We start from the raw sequence: 18,102 nt of genomic DNA, 5'->3' as shown, positions 1-18,102 counted from the left end.
TGCTCACGAGGGTGCTAGGATGATCTGGATGCCAGACGAGGGTAGCCTGAACTATCGTGAGGAGAGGGGCAGCAGGGAGAGAGAGAATGAGTGCTTTGAGAGATATTTAGGAGGTTGCAGGGGCTAATATTATTAATTAATTCATCGAGGGCACTTGGAAGCTCAAATGATCAAGGATGAAGTCTCCATCAAATGGCTGCTGGGTTCTGAGGGATGAGCAGGAGGCAGCCCAGTGAACAGGGTGAGAAACATGACCCAAGTGAGGGAGCAACACGCACCAAAGTCGTAGAGGTGTGTCCTGGGACCCGAGCTCAGGGTGGGTCAGGGTGCAGAGAGGCAAAGGGACAGAAAGAGCGGCAGGGACCAGATCGCAGAAGCCTGGCTTGCTGGGTTGCCCTCTGCGGCGTGCTGCTGGCGTTAACGAAATATGTTCAAGGAGGAGAGGTGTGCAGGAGGGTTTGAAGAAAGCCTGACTTCTTGTAAGGAAACTAGTTAGAACGAAGTCACCAATGAAAACCAGAAGCGAGTTTGTCTTCAGGGAACGACCGCAAGGAGTGAGGTGTTCTGTAATAAGTTCAAGGCCACGTGCTCATGGAGAATACAGAAGTCTCTCCCCACCACATGTAACGTGATCCGGCAGTCAGTCTTTCCATAAAAACTAGACTTCTAGACCCAAAACGGTATTCCCTCACTCTCAAACCCTTCAGCCCAAGAGTTTCATGGACCAGCTCCAGAGAAATTTATGTTGTCTTGCTATTAAGTCCTTGATCTTGAATTTCCGAAGCCTGCAAATCGCAGAGTCAGTAGAGAGCCATTAGCTTACCAAGATCCAAAACCTTGACAAGACAGAACAATGGCATAAATTTACATGAGGCGGCTGATCTGTTTCCATGCCCACCCCCCCTAAAAAGAGTATAGCCCCTTTTCACATTTCCCAACACCCCCATCAAGGCACAGGGCAAACCCATAGCATGCATTCAGGGAAGAGGGCACCAGCTTTCACATCGGACAAACTTAGTGCTTTCCAGCCCACGCAGACAAGCCACGTGACCTGGGGCAAGTCTCTTGATCTCTCTGGATGTTATTTTCTTATGTGTTTCATGGGCGATGTAAGATTTGGGCTCATTAGGGACAATTTATCTAAAATGGCTAGCATGCAGGAAGCATGCAGTAAATGATGTTTATTAATGAATGTAGCTTGACAACGTGGTCTACTTTCCTTTGTGTTTCCTGTCCACCTTCCCAGTTATTCTTGGAACAAGCATCCTTTTGAAGATGGACCAGTATTTTTGTGTCACTGCCTGACTACCCCATGCACCTCTGGAGAAAAGGGTACCTTCTACCCTTCTTTATATCCTCTGGCACTAAGAAAAGTGCTGCCTTTCGGGTAGGCAGCTGGGGGGGCCAGAGGGGAAAGGGAGAATTTCCTAATCTTGAGTCTGTGTACAGAGAACTGTGTTAGCTGTTTTATATTTTTGACTCATGTAGTGTTCATTACAACACTTTGAGATAGGTCCTATTACCTCCATTTTACAGATGAAGGAACTGAGGCTTGGAAAGATTAAGTAGCTAGCCTGAGATACACCCGTAGAAAATGTGCTGAGCCTTGACGCAAACTTCAGTCTATCGATTCTAAAGCGTGAGCTCTTCCAGGAGTCTTCAATGTAAAGAAGATGGATGGAGCAAACACACCACGAGCTTAATCCGAAAAAGGTAAGTTGTTGAGAACCTATAAGCTCAAGCAACACCATCCGGGGAGTCATTCCCGGGTTCCAGCTCTGGCTCTACCACTAACCAACTGAACGACCGTGGGCAAGTCATTCTTCTCTTAAGAACTCATCTTGAAAAAGAGGCTCTTCTAGCCCCACAAACACTAATTCCTTCTAACCTTTTAGTACTTTTAGAGAAGCTATTCATGTTTCAATGTATGCAGACATTCAGAGTATCATGTTACTAGTATTTATTAAGTTGAAAATCCACTTGCTTTGGGTCAGGAAAGCAGTGAAAAGAGTTTCCATAAGAGTTTTCTTTCTTATGATAAAAAAAGCAAGATTTTAATTAATAAATATAAATTTGGAGTAAAAACAAAACATAAAATTTATGAGTAGTCACAGAATAAATTAGCATGAATTTTATTCACTAAAATGAATAAAAGTAGCCAAGTGGAAAAAAACATTTTTTTCAGGAAGGATGAGACCTCCACAAATCAGAAGGGCCGCCCCTCAGGTGGAAATTCTTGGACTCTATTGACTGGCTGAAGTCAGAATCTCCTTCCTTGGTGTTTCTCTCCCCAGCAGAACACAGAGCTCCTGCAGGGCTCCGGGCTGGGGCTGGATAAACATTTGTAGACAAAGTAATTACTTAATTAATGCCTATCCTACATTACAAATTTGGCCGAGCAAATATAAGTTGTACACCCACTGCGTGCCTGAGGAAACTAAAGCTCAAGGCGTGGAAGTGACTTGCCTGAAGGTGAACAACTAGAGGGTGGGGACCTGGCTTATGAACCCAAATTCAAGGTCTTGATGACCCCAAGTCTGCTTCCCCTGCAGGATAAAAGCAGCAGATAGAAGCAATGAAAAGGCAGCTCTCTCTGCACTGAAGGCCAGGTAAAACGAGTTTTTGAAAAATTAATCTCTCAGGGTCCTAAGGACCCAATGGGATAATAAATACGATAGCAGTTTATCAGCTCCTAAGTGGTAAGCCAGTGATTATTAACAGAGTTCTTTCCCAGGGCTCACTGACCAGTTGAGGGATCAGGACCCTGAACATGGGATTCCTGAAACAATTCCTTACCACAATTGACCAGAATTTCCTAAGAAACCTCCCCAAAGTTTGCACAGCTACTGAGGCATACAGCCAGGGTTCAAACTCAGTTCAATGTGGCTCCACAGCTAAGGTGTCTGCCATGTGACCACCAATTTCTCCTGGATTCCATCAGGGCCTTGATTCTTGGAGCCCAGTCTTTCTGGGAGGAAAGATTGTCAGTGTCTTGTTGTTTTTGTTCACTAATGAGTTCTAATATAAATATAAGGAAAGTGAATAAGTTTATTTCCAGGTATTTCTAGAAAATAAGGAGGAAATACTGAACCACGATCTCAGAAGGAAGAGAACAGAAAAGCTAACGTTACCCACACCACTGCCATGTTGCAGATCCCAAGCTGGTCCTTTACCCAAGATAATCTTGCTCACCTTTCTGATAACAAGCAGAGTAGTAATACACCACACACACACACACACACACACACACACACACACAATCACACACCCTTAAAGACAAGGGTCAAAGAGGCTAACTGACCCATCTCTGGTTACACAGCAGATAAGAACAAGAGTTAGAAATTAAAAACCAGGTCTGTCTGACTCCAAAGTTAGTGCTCTTTCCATGACACCAAGCTGCCAGATGGCACTGCCTGAAAAACTCCAGGCACTATCCCCAGAAATGTCTGTGTCTGCTCATCCTGGGACCCGTTCCTCTACCACAGTCTTCTACTGGGTGTCCTAATGCCAGGATTACCACAGATTGTGTCAACTGATCTTCCCCCTTCGATGGCAGGTAACGAACCTGAAAATACACATTCTCTTCCTCCAGTCCTCCATCAAATTCCACTACTAGAATAGGTACCGTCTGACAAGCTGTATGTGTAGTGACACAATCCAAGAAAAATGAAATGAAGAAAACAACTTTATTTCTCACTACTTTCATCCCCTCCTTATTTGAATTGTGAATACTCTAGTTACATCTCATACTTGGCCTGCCTAGAAACTCATTTTGTGGTGAAATATGCTCCTGCGTGACTTGTTTTTGAATCTGTCTGACTTGCTTTCAACAGCCTGGGTTAAAGAACTGGAGTGATAGGTTTGTGAGGAATTATAAAGGGCTTCTTAACTTTCTTTTTGCCACTCTTTTTCATGATAGATGCCTTACATTGTCAGGTATTTTTTTTTAGGAAATAAAATATCTGCTCCAGGAACCACCTAAGTCTTGCCAAGAGAAGAAAAAACTTTACTATACTGTAATATCAGGTAGTGATATGAGAAATGTATTTATGACAGAATGTCAAATGACAAAGCAGGATGTAAAATTGTATGAACAGTATAATCTCATATTATCCTGGAAAGTCAGTCCAGAAGGAAGTAACTTAGAATGTTAATAAAAGTTATTTTTAATTTTTAGGATTATGCATGCTTACTTTGTCTTTTCTAATTTTCAGTAATAAGCATATGTAACTTCTTAAAAGTCTAATGAAATTACTAAAAAATATATATTTTTTCATAAAGAAGTCTAAAATTATTATTTCCTTACCACCAAAATCATTATATGAGGTTATCAACTTTGACCTATATCAGGCACAAAGGTTGTTCAAGAAAAGAAAAATATATACCAATCTTGCTGATGAATATAGATAGAAAAATACTAAGTAAAATATCAAATTAAATCCACAGGGTATAGAAAATAAGACATCATAAACAGAAATGAAGATCAGAAAATCTATCAGTGAAATCCATGACTTATTATTGATTTTAAACTAAAAGAGGAAATATATGTATAATCATTGAAATAAATATAGAAAAAGCATATGATAAAATTCAACATGAAAATTCAGGATTTAAAAAAAATAATTCCTAGAAATGATAAATGAAGGCAAACTAATAAAGAATATTTAGTAACTACTTAAATATCACACTTACAGGTAACTTAAGGCATTTCCATTAATTTAAGTAAAAGTTAAGGATACCTACTCTCTACTAGATATTATATTGACAGACCCAACCAATGGAATAAGATAAAAAAAAGAACAAGTACTTAAGGATTGAAGAGGAAGCCAGAAACTTACTTATGAGGTTATATACTACCTCAATAGAAAATCAAAGAGGGGTTAGAGAAAGTATTAGCAAAAGAGTTTAGTAAGACTATTAAATTCAAGATTCAAGATCAATATATAAACTGATTATTTCCTTTTAAAGTTCTACTTATTTTCACCCAGTTAGCAACATTTGTTTAATGGAATACTTACTATCCCATAGCCAAAACTAAAGAACAGGAAATGAATTAATCCTGTTACCAGCACATTCTCGTCCTCTCTTCTTAATGTACGTGTGTGATTTCCTGCTGCCTTGGTCCAGACAAGGGTATCAAGAAAAAAAACTATTTGTCACTGTTGCATAATTACAAACAACTGTAAAATCTTGCTCTGGGACAAATCAGCTGTATACTTTTTAAGATCCCCTTAGGTAACAGAAAACAATGTGGTGATGCTGATGAAGATGAGGAAGAGAAGGAGGATGGAGTGAAAAAGGGAGAAGAGAAATAGGACAAAGACGGGAGAGGTGGGAAAGATAGAGAAAGATGACAGTGAATGAAGGGGATGAGAAGAAGTAAGGAGAAGAGAAGGAGGGGGAAGGGGGAAGAGGAAGAGAGGAACACATGTAAACTTTGTTGAGTTTTTAACATATGCCAAGTTCTATACTGTTATATTTGCCTTATTTCAATTAATCTTCCTAGTGAGTCTTCGAGCTCTGTAATATTACATCTTCATTTTATGGGAAAGGAAACGAGGCTCAGAGAGGTGAAGTAACATTCTAAGGTCACACAGTTAGGAAGTGATATAGCCAGAATCTGAACCCAGGTCTGCCTGCCCAGACTTTATGGTATTAGCCGCTCACTAGAGGACACTCCTTGCATAGGTGCTGTGCTGATTTTAGAGCTACTAAGGACGTGAAGGTGAGGAGGAGCTAAAAAGGTCACCTTCACAGTCCCATTCCAAGTTCTCAACTAAGCCAATGTTCTGAAAAATCTGAATCCTCTCTTTAGAATCCTTCTGGTTTTGCATGTTCAAATTAAGAATGAAAAGATATGCACTAAGTACAATTTTTAATGCATTAAGCATTCAAGAGCACAAGTTTAGTGGAAAGGTTAAATTTGAAGCAAAAATATAACTTGTCAGTTTCCAGTGAAAAAGCATTTGAATTCTAGTACATACTGGGCTCTGCAATCTTTTTTTTTTTTTTTTTTTTTTCCCATGTAGCAGTTCTCCCAAGACCTGTTCTCTCACACACGTGCCTTCCTTCTATTATTCTTAGTCCATGATGCATAAGAAACAAGGTTTACATTAGGTCTCAGGGGATAAAACAGACTGCTTCCAAAATATTTGTGCTCCAAATCAACATCTAAAGCAAAATTTATAGTCCTTCCTGGGGTTCTGGCTGGCCAAGAGCTGCATATGTATTACATTTATGTCCCTTGCTTCCTATGGAGTATCAGACAAATGCCATCAGAAGACATGACTGGGCAGGCACAGCAACGTCTCAAACAAATCACTGCCTATACAAAGCAACCAATGGCATCCTGTTTGCAGGCCCCTATTGACAGATTTCAAGACCTGAAGGAGAGTTGTATTAATCCTCTTCCACGCAGTTTTAAAGACAGGGGAGGGAAAGAACTGAAACCACAGGGAGAAAACACACACCACACACACACACACACACACACCCCCCACACAGAGCAACAAGGTGCTTACATCTAATTCCAACAAGGAGACAAACAACGAAAGACGTGGTCATAAAGCCATAGGAACAAATTCTCCAAAAATCATGAACAGTGATAGAATTATTCTATTATCACACTATGCATGCCAGTCTTCTCTACCAAATACCTATGTGCCTCCTCTGTGTCAAACACTTTCCAGTTGTTGGGAGTTAAAAGGGTGAACAAGGGATCCAGCTCTGAAGGACTGTATAGTATAGCTGACAAAGGGGAAAAAAAAAACAGGGTGTTTCTAAGAAAGTGAGCTACTAACAAAGTGCTAATGAAACAAAACAAAAACTGTCAAACATACAAAAAAAAACCCAATTTGGGGAGTAAGGAAAGGCCCTCCAGGAGGCCCCACTAAGCTCAAATCTGCAGAATTGGTAGGAGTCAGTGTTAAGAAAAAGTGGAGAGCAACAAAAGTATTTCCGGCTGAAGCGACAGTCCAGGGGTTCTCAAACCAACAGCATCAGCATCATCTGAGAACTTGTTATAAACGCAGCTTGGGCCCCACCCCAGGGCTAGTGAACCAAAAACTCTGGGGATGAGGCTCAGCAATCTGTGTTGTAACAAGCCTTCTAGGTGCTTTTTGTGTGGCTGGAGTTTGAGAATCACTGGTATATGCAAAGGTGAACTACAAGACACAGAATGCCTGGAGGGCAAACAGGGTTGGGTGGGGATGCAGCGCAGATTTGGGCAGAGATGTTGCTCGAGGGATGGGTAGAAATCGGGTCAAGAAGGGCTCTGTTTGCATATTATGAAAAGAATTTTGGATTTTACCCAGAGAATAAGGATGAGCCATTAAAATATGATACCGTGAATACAAAAAACACCAAATAATGTTGGTGATTATTTAAAAATATATGCAATCACAAAGATAGTACCAAATACCATTCCAGAGACAGAAAAACTCATTCCTGTACAATAGGTAGCCATTAGGAAAGGAACAGATTGGGCCCTACCTTTCTTTCTGGAGTCTTTCTTGGCGCTGGTTTTCACAGCTACTTGAAGTTCTGTCTCAGTTGACATCCTACTAAATCCTTAGTCCACTTCACACAGATCCCGGGCCTCGGCCAGGCTCATTGAGGACTCCTCTCCAAGAAAACGACTCCTCCCTTCAGAAATGACACCCCAAGCTGCACATTTCATTCACTCCTTTCGAGCGCTGCAAATCAAGGGAAGAGAACATTCAGAATCACCACCCTGGTGAAGTTAGAAATTAGGAGGGCAAAAAGGAACTGTCAAACATACAAAAACAGGAAAACCTTGGTCTCCATGTAGAAACTGTTCACATGGTTTCATTAAGCCATCAACAGGGTTCATACAACAAAGAGAATTAGAGGCCTTATCCACAAAACTCACAATAGGTAATGCAAAACAGATCTTTAAAACTCTGGATTTTCAAGAGAAGCAAAACTCAATTCTCTATTTTCCATGTTTCTTATTGTCAAGCACTAGATGCCACCCAGAAAATACAGCACAGGCATATTTCCTGAGCAGCCCCATGGAGACATTTCCAACAACGAGGCACCCATACGTCAGCCAAGCTTGACTAAAGCTTTGGCAGCTAAAGCAGATCATAGGGAAGTGACCTGTGGTCTGTCCCTCACTAGCAGGCATCAGAGGGAACGCGGAGTTGACATACAACTGGGCTCCAAGGGTAAGGTGACAAACGGGGCTGAGAAACTTTCCAGCAAGCCCATTTTTATGTCAGCTTTTCCCGCAGCTATAAGAGCAGACAAGCATTTAACGTGGGGAGGAAAAGAAAAGGAAAGAGGCAGGCAGACACACATTTCATCCCTTCTTTCTTTAATAAATATGCCTTGCACACTACTAGGTACTATTAAGTTCAGACACTGTGCTGGGAAGAGATAATAATGATGATAATACCACTTCAATTACAGCCAGTATTTACTATACATTTACTATATACTATGCCCTCAGCTCCTGCTTCACATACGTTATCTCATTTGATTTCATTTAAATTGAATGAACGTATTCCCAGTGTCAAGTCAACAATCTTTCCCAGGGACCGTCTCTCTGATAGTCATATGTGAGAGTTCAGTTGAAAATAAACATTTCAGGAGTTATCCGTTTTTAAAGAATATTAAGATAAAGCTACTGGAAATGGATCTTCAAATTGTGTAGCCAATTCTTAGCTCATGCCACAGATCTAGAACTTTTCATCTGAAAAGGCTGACCTTGAACGCCAGTTTCAGCTCAAAAAGAATAATGACCAAAATCTCTTAATCATGCCAATTAAAGATGGCTTAACTAGAAAGGCTAATAAAAAAGCCACATAAATTGTAGTAAGGCTTAAATATGGGGAAACTCACACCTTATCCAAAGATATCTGCTTTCTTTGTTTGCTTTTAACAAACTGTTTTACAAACTATGTTTTAGGAGGACACTGGCCCTGAATGAAGGTACTTAAAGTAGAGGATCTAAGGCTACAACTAAAGAAAATGGAAAATTATCTTCCTAGAATGGGGTCCAGGAAACCATATGTTGAAAATGAGAACTTTTCCGGCCACTTTTGTGCCATCTATCTGCACCATGCCACTAAGCCCTCACCCCCTTCCTAACCTCTTGCCCTCAAAAGACAACATTCCATGAGAGATGACAGAGTCACAAAACTTGGTCATATAAAGAGATAATTAATTTTATTAATAATACTAGTCATTTCATTGCAACAAATATCTACTAAGAACCTACAATAGGCCAGGTGCAAGTGCTGCCTCATTCATGTCAATAGACGTGTACTGCACAACGATGCAGGCCAAGAGTACAGGGTCAAAGCCTGATTCCTGTCCTCAAAGAAATTCAGTCTAGCAGAGGTGTCAGTCATGTAGGGGATTGCAACACACATGACCAGAATGAAAACAGACAAAAACTGGGCATACTGGGTTACAAAGGAGCAAGCTTTCACCTTTGCTTGAAAGAATCAATAAAGCCTCACAGAGAAGAAGCTCTCCACTGTCTGATCTTGAAGAATGATGCCTCTGTCACATGGATGATAAGGGAAAGGACCAATGGGTACTCAATACATGCATGTGTAATAAAGGAGTAAATGGTTGTCTCAGGCAGAAGGACCAGCATGTCCAAGGAGGCTTGAAATTAACAACCAAAATTAAAAAAAGGACGCATTAAGTCTAGTAGGGAGGTGACACACTTTCCCATCTTCCCAATTCTCCCTTGTGCTGTTACCTTTCTATGGAATTTTTCTTTTCAATTCTGCCTTGACATTCTCAAGGTTCAGTTCAAAGAGGTATCTTAGGCAGAAAGATTTTCTGATCCCTCCATCAAATGGAACTGTAATAGGGAAGAACAAATCTGACTCCACATTGGATCTGTTTCTCTTACTTTAACCTTTGTACTCTATTGATTTTGCTACAAGCTAAGAATGTTGTCTTAGCCTGAAATATACAGGATAGGCCATTCTCAAGGCTCTGACCTTTAAAGGTATAACACTTTTCCATTCATACAGAGATAAAAAGTTGCACAACAGAGAATAACATTTGCCTTGTTGGAGGTTTACAGGAACATCCTGACCTGAGTTACAAGGACAGCTGCAAGAACAAAGGATTAAAACACCCAGAAGTTTGTAACAACCAGCCACACCCCCTCGCCTTTTAGTATAAAAGAAGCCTGAATTCTAACTCAGGGAAGATGGTTCTTTGGGACATTAGTCCACCATCTTCTCAGTCTGCTGGCTTTCCAAATAAAGTCACTATCCCTTGCCCCAACACCTCATCTCTCAATTTACTGGCCTGTCGTGCAGCGAGCAGTACGAGCTTGGACTGGGTAACAGAATCTCTCCTTACTTGTGTTAAGATCTGATTCTTGGCCAACTTCGTAGTTTAAGCCATTTACAAGCAATGTGATATTGAGGAAGCTATGCAACCCCTCTTTGCCTCTGTTTCTATACCTTTACAATGGGGATAACAGTATCAACTTCATGGAGTGGCTGTGGAAATTGTGATCACACACGTAACATGCTTGGAAGGGTGTCTGGGCACATCTCCTGGCAAGCACTTAATAAATATTGGGCTCTAATAGTTTCCTGTGTTACAAACACAGGAATACAAGGTCAAAACACAGCCTCATATTATTATCCTCCTTTCACAGAGGAGGAAACTAAGGCAGGTTAAGTCTGCTCTCTAAGGACAAATTGTAGGAAATGGTAGAAGCTAAGATATTTCCATGATGCTGGTCTTGCACACAGTAGGTACCTAATCCATAAACACCGAAATGAACTGAAATATGGGTTTTACACCATTTCAAGCACTCTTAAAGTCGATGTATAAAACTGGATTGGATTTGGGCCATTTTCTTTCCTTCGACTTTGTAAGCCACAATAAAGAACCTCTCCCTACTCTGTGGGCATCTTCAGTGTCACTTGTTTGACAAAATGTGATTGTGTTCAAGTGTTATAAGCATTACTTGTGAATTCCTGAAGTACATCCCCATATCAATAAAGAAAGGAAACCAGCATCATCTCTAATGAAAACTCGCATAAGGAAGCTACAGTATGGAGAGAACATTCCATGACCAGGACCCTGGCATCCCCTTTAATTTTCCAAAAGCCAGAGGTTGAGCAAATGCTGTGAAGTAGCTCCAAATTATTTAGGAAATTCGTTTCTTTGTAATTAAGGAGATTAAAGTCCTCTAGGGCCAGAAACCATGTGACAACTCAAATCATTTTTCCCCAGTAAAAGCTGTGAAACCCTATCAGTTAAATTCAGGCTCGCCTAGAATTCTGAAATGCTTCAATAATGTTTCTTTGCTCCACACAATCTGCAGTAATTTAATATTCCTGAAGTGTGTCAGGTTTTTTATAATGAGCTCTTCAAATCTAAAAGTGAATTATGTAACATTCCACTACAGACGTTCTGTCTACTGAACTGCTTCTAAATGTAAAATCCCATGTTCAGTGATTGGGGGGGGGGGGGGGGGTAGCGAGTGGGGGAGGGGCAAAAACACCAAACCACAAAGCAGAGAAAACAGATAGGCCTTTTCATTTTTAAACAAAGCACAAAGGTTTGAGCAGCTACAATAGAACAGATGCATGGTAAAACACCTACTATATCGCACCTTTGTGTTCTCTCTCCTCCCCACCCATGCTCAGACGATCCTACGGTAAAATAGCTAATGTTTATGAAGGCCCATTATTTGCCAGGTACTATACTATGAACTTTTCACATATTATCTTAGCCAATCCTTCAGTCACTTGAAGAGTTAGATATTATTATTATTATGTTCATTTGACAAATGAGGAAAGGGAGGCACAAGCCAGTTTTGTAGCTCGTTCATGGTCACGTGGCTAGTAGGCAGCACAGCACAAGGCAGGGTACAAGCCTCTCTTCTCCCCAGCTTCACTCACAATCCCCCTGGAGGTCCATTAGCTGGGGAATGGATAAACAAAATGTGGTGTAACCATACAATGGAATATTATTCAACCATAAAATGGAATGAAGGATTGATACATGCTACAAGGTGGATGAACCTGGCAAACAACATGCCAAGTGAAAGAAGTTAAACACAAAAGGTCACTTAGTGTGTGATTCCATTTACCTCCAAAATGCCCAAAATAAATAAATCCATAGAGATAGAAAGCAGATCAGTGGTTGTCAGGTGCTGGGGGAAGCCAGGGAGCGGGGAACGACTCTTCAATGGTTACAGGGTCTCTTCTGGAGGAGATGAAAATGTTTTGGAACTAGATGGTGGTGATGGTTGAACAACATCATGAATATAATAAATGCCACTGAATTATACATATTAAAACGGTTAATTTTATGTTATGTGAATTTCACCTCAATTTTAAAAAGAAAAAACAAAAAGTCAAAAACAACCCTCCCAGCCAAGTGCCACACCCTGATTTAAGCCTTGTGTGATATGCTAAGGACACTGAAATTCCAGGCTAAAGGGACAATCCAGCCTTAACAACCAGATGAAGAGGTATACTTCCCAGAAACAGGACTTTGGGTTTCAGTGGCAGCAATTTTATGGATTAAAAATTGTATGTGCTACTACCTGATGTTTCATAATTTAGGGCATCTTAATCAGCTTCATTCAAACTACAAAGCACTGAAAACAGGCCATTTATCAACAAGGCAAAAAGGTTTGCAATAGTACAGACCAGGGGTCTTAGTTTCCACATCAGTAAAATAGGAAGACCACCACCAAGTGTGTAAGATTTGGAAGATCAATGAAATTTGGGCACTTAGGAAGCCTAGCTCAATCTACAGCATGCTAGTTTCATGTAAGAAAGGAGGAGACTTAACTGCTTATCTTTACAAAAAGAAACAGGACAAACACACCAGAAAACAATGAAGCTGTTTTTCTACATGGGGAGATCCTGGGTCGTAGAATGACTGACGGACCAGGTAGAAGGACAAGGCAGAGGGTGATACTTCTCAGAGTATAGCTTTTTGTTTAATTTCCGAATTTGGAAGCCTATGAATGCTCTACATATCTGAAGAAAGTAAAATTAAGTTAACAGGGATAGGAGGTGGGGAAAATGCTAAAGCTGCAAGTGGATGGAAACAAATGAATCCAGTTGTATTTCAGAGGAGCATCATATGCACAATCACTGAAAGGGTGGGAGAAAAAGAACTAATATGAATAGCTTACGAACACAATTTGACTGCTTACACTCGGTCTTGAACAGGATTGGGGCAGGGGGAGCTAAAAACAAACCTCAAACTCTTTTTAGTAGGCTTTTTTGGGTAGTGCTATGGGCAAAGCAATTATAAAACTATTTTAGATGTATTATAAGATTGGACAAGGAAGTAAATTCTCTAATGTTCTTGGGAGCCAAGATTCTCGCTATTCAAGAAGAGACATTAAAATATGGAAAGGGGGAGGGCAGGAAAGAGAACTGTGGGACAGACTGGAAATTGGAGATTTCAGGGTAAATTCGTGGTTTATAAAATATACATGCATCTGTATATGAGAATGTGTATACATGTGTTTATATGCATATGACTTCCCAGCCCTGTCCACTGAACAGGTCAAGGAGCAAAGATAACCCAATGACAACATGACACCTAAATACCTAGATTTTGGTTTCTACTACCACTCCTCAGTAAAAGGACCCAGGGTTTCTTGGAGAAGTGGGTGATTCCAGAGCTGGGGCACGGCAGGTATAAGATGAGCCTGACATATCTTGTTGTTCCAGAAAGTAATGAAGTACTCAAAACCAGCACCAATGATAGGGGCATGTCACAAGGATACAGACGCCATCTTGGAGGAGCTCTCACTGGCCAATTCTGAAACAGCTTAAACACCAATATAATTTAAGGAAGGTAAATAAATAATAAACCACTGAAAAAATGGGAATCCATACTGAAAACAGACAGATAAACAAGTGGTGGAAGAAGGGAAGGCTGTCTTGTTGACAGTAGAACAGATACTATCTGGTAAATACAGAGGAAGTGCTAGAGTATAAAATCACATTTTGCAGCCATCAGAGTAAAGCTTAGCCAGACAAGAATCATCAATAAATGCTAAATCCTGGGAAATTTTTCGATGAGAAGCAAGCCGTTTGTAGGTCTTAAAGTGTCTTCTCACTTGTTGTTTGTAGTTGCCAGGGGAAAATTTGTGATCATACGATGGAGACACTGAACACCACCTCAATTAGGTTATCAAAATTAACATTAACAAAGACGAGCAAATGGATACCCGGTGATACCCCAAGAAGACCACATCATTATCATTATCATGCAGCATCCTGGCCAGGAATCTAATCAGAACATGCATATAAAAATGTGGAGAAAGTTTATTCGTCAAAAATAGCATAACCAGGGGCTTCCCTGGTGGCGCAGTGGTTGAGAATCTGCCTGCCAATGCAGGGGACACGGGTTCGAGCCCTGGTCTGGGAAGATCCCACATGCCGCGGAGCAACTAGGCCCGTGAGCCACAATTACTGAGCCTGCGCGTCTGGAGCCTGTGCTCCGCAACGAGAGGCCGCGATAATGAGAGGCCCGCGCACCGCGATGAAGAGTGGCCCCCGCTCGCCGCAACTAGAGAAAGCACTTGCACAGAAACGAAAACCCAACACAGCCAAAAATAAATAAATAAATAATTAAACTTAAAAAAAAAAATGGCATAACCAAAGACAAAGATGGGCTGTGGAAATATTTTAGGTTAAAAGAAACAAAACAGGTACAACAACTAAATGCAATGCTTGTACCAGATCCTCCTTTACTAGCGAGAAAAGAAATGCTACAAAAGAAATTAGTGAGCCAATTGACAAATTTGAATATGGATGGCAAATTAGGTAAAAATATTATATCAAAGTTAAATTTATTTGATACCTTTCCTGTGGCTATGTAAGAGAAAATACCTATTCTTAGGGACTACACACCAAATATTTAGGTATAAAGGGCTAAGCTACATGCACCATTCAAATGATTCAGGAAAAACAAATCATATACATATATATATGTACATGCAGCATATGTGTATGTGTATCTATGCATATACACAGAGAGAGAGAATACACAAATGATAAAGCCAAGGTGATAAAATAGTAGCAATAGGTGAATCTAAGTAAAAGGCATAGAGTATTTTTTGTATATTCTTATTCTTTTACTTTTTTCTGTAATTGTGAAATTATTTCCAAATTTAACAAAAAAATTTTTTAAAAGCCTAGCTCAGACGCTAACACATACAGGGATGCAACAAAGCCAATTCTGGTCTCACTTTTCTTTTAAAAAGTTCAGACCCATTGCAGCTCCCTGGATGGCATGCTTTCTAATTCCCAAGGCTACTTGGGTTTAAAATCAGTTTATGGCTGTCAGTTCTTATTATAGATTCCAACTTCATCCTGTATCTGCCCGGAATGCTTGACTTGACACAAGTCTCTGGACCAATGTTGTTTCGAGCAGGTCTGTTTCTTACTGAACTCTTGACTTCCCCTCCAGACTCTGCCTCCATGCCAGGAATTGCCCCTCAACCCCGTCCCAAGACTTTTCACCTACTGGCCCCAAAGATCACTGCAAACTCCTTTAATTACATAGCCAAAGTTGGCCTTTGTTGGACCATCTCCCTCTGCATCCCTGGGACTATGATTTTAACCTGTCAACCCTTTTTCCGTTTTTTTTTAATATGTCAAGGGCTAACTGATCTGATCTAGCCCATTTGGGAACTGCCTAAAATTTGCTCATTCTGTACATCTGTTCTTTTCAGGAACAAGAAAAAAGGAAAGAGAAAGGTTTCGCTAGAGCCCAATGGCAACACTTACTTAATTCTGCCAAGGCTGTCAGAAGTGCAAGCGCTACAGAAACTTTACCAGAATGATATTTGAAGATACTACATCTCTCTCTCTACTGTTAAAATACCACCATCCTCACAGCAAATGTAGGGCCATCACTTGCTTTGCCCAAACCCTTCCAGAATACTACTACATTGATAGAACATATCCCTGGCTTTAAAACTCTGAAGGTCACAAAGTTGACAGATTAACAACCTCACTACAGACCCAATCAAAACTGTTTTGCCACAATTGTGTGTTTCAAGAAAGGAAAGAAAAATCACAGAAGAAGGAGACGTCTCTTGGCCTGAGAGCTCACATTCACTGTGTTGCTCGTCGGTTATATCCACCTGACATTATGAAAAAAATAAAAAGAATTCAGGCAGCTTATAGGAAATTTTATAGAAAGTCATTCTCTAGAACAGGATAAAATTAATGAATGAGGAAAACTGAAGTGAATGGGGAACAAAGGATTGGAAATGAAGGTAGAGGCAGAAGCAACGATAGGCCACCAAATAAAATCTGTACGGTTACAGAAGATAGGATGTAAATCTATGAGATTCCTAGAGGCCAAAGCATAGAAGGAAATATGATCAGTTACAGGTTCCACAAAGTCCACACTCAAATAACCTTAAACCAGAAACAGAGCATGAAAAGGGCCTATAGGCTTTCATAAAATCAACGCTGTGTGGTCCCATGGACATTAACATCAGCACTGTCTCTATAGAAAATCCAACAGGGAATTTTCAATGTGCCTTAACTTATGCTGAGAATATAATACTAAAGTATAATAGCAGTAATACTTTTGAATAGGGTCAAAACAATGAGACTCAAGTCATTTTAAATTCTCTCTGAACAAAGCATGCTTTCTTTTCTTTTAACTAAATTGAAAAATAAATAATTGGGATCTTACTATAGAGCTATCTGGTGGTCTGGCATTTCTAGGGCAAATCTAGAATGAAAAACCCAACATGGTCCATCAGTTTACTCATCTGTAAAATGGGATAATGCTGGCTATAATTCATGGGATTAAATGAACAGGAATAAATGAAAGCTATGTGAAAGTACTCTGGGGAAAATAAAATGCTACGCTCCAGAAGGCAGGCACTGTTATTACTCAGGTATCTGTCAGCCTTCAGCAAGGTGATAATAGGAGGAACAGAATGTGTTTCTTTAATCAAACTCAAAGCTCACAAAAGTCAGAACCAGATTTCAGCAATATTAAAAGAATTTATGTGACAGCAGCACGGCATACTTAGGAACATTTCATTTAACTAATGGATCACACAGTTTCATTGAGTATTTATTGCACCATGAAAATTCGTTACATAAACTAATAGAGTATCAGAAAAAAATGTGTATAAGCTTAAAATAAATCCATTAGCGTTTTCAGTACTTGAGGCCCCACTTCTGCCCAACGTTCTAAAATCTTCACCTCTGATTTTACAAAAATGTGTCAGTAAATGGCAGAACCTAAAGCAATAAGCTGAAGGGCTGGGTTGGCATCATGCCTGACTCTCCCACTGCCTGCTTATGTAACTTTAGGCACTCGAGCTACTAAACCAGTCTGAGCCTCAACTTCATCTATAACATGGGCATCCTGTAGTCCCTACTGAAGAAAATCCACTGGAGTGAAGACATTAACTTCTGTAATATCTACTTACAAATTAAAAAAATAGGAGATAGTTTATTACTTTAACATGCAGATTCACAGTAGCACATGTATATAAATTTATATCTAAAAATTCATACACTGCTGCCAGGTGCGGACTTCAAATATGATTCATCAGCGGGTAGTGACTACTAGCAGGTGACAGGCGACCACCGCAGTGATTGAACAGGGCAGCGGCTGACATAGCTCAGGTTCTTTAAAGATGATGGTAACCCAGCAATCACCCCGGGGCTGGAGACCAGTGATACTGGGGGTCCAACTGGGAGACTGCTTGCAACAGCGGAGCTACTGAGTTTAAAAGCTTATGCTCTTCAAGTTTTCTTTCCAAAGATGTCCTAGATAAATGAATTTGCAGGAAGAAATAGTGAAAAAGCAAATATCCCCAACTCCTTCAGCACACAGCCATTAAATTACAGGTTCTGTAAACCAAATCAATTCCACATACATTTCTAAGCACCTACTCTGTACACAGCAGACACTGGACTACACGGGGGAGGTACAGAGAGAAATGAATCAAGGCCTGGTGGCCGTTACACTTTCCCAAGGATGGGGGCTGGCCTCAGGTGGCCTTCTTACCTGTTCCCCAGCACTAGTCCTAAAATGGCACCTCCCTCATCACCTGGCTTTTTAGCCGACGCCTGTTCT

The 18,102-nt window shown here is 40.4% G+C and overlaps 1 protein-coding gene across 10 annotated transcripts in view; it reads right to left on the bottom strand.

The window, feature by feature from the left end:
- DAB1 (DAB adaptor protein 1) overlaps window positions 1-18,102 on the bottom strand; it is a 412,298-nt gene that overhangs the window by 271,013 nt on the left and 123,183 nt on the right. For all 10 annotated transcript variants that reach the window (XM_061184153.1, XM_061184148.1, XM_061184157.1 and 7 more), the window contains one exon: window positions 7,492-7,694. In XM_061184153.1, coding sequence (XP_061040136.1) covers window positions 7,492-7,558 — 67 coding nt within the window. In that variant the 5' untranslated portion in view covers window positions 7,559-7,694. The remainder of the gene's footprint in view (window positions 1-7,491; window positions 7,695-18,102) is intronic.

Source organism: Eubalaena glacialis, chromosome 3 (genome assembly GCF_028564815.1).
Source record: "Eubalaena glacialis isolate mEubGla1 chromosome 3, mEubGla1.1.hap2.+ XY, whole genome shotgun sequence".
Classification (NCBI taxonomy): Eukaryota; Metazoa; Chordata; class Mammalia; order Artiodactyla; family Balaenidae; genus Eubalaena; species Eubalaena glacialis.
Note: the sequence above shows the minus strand (reverse complement) of the source record. Positions and strands in the feature narration are given on the sequence as shown.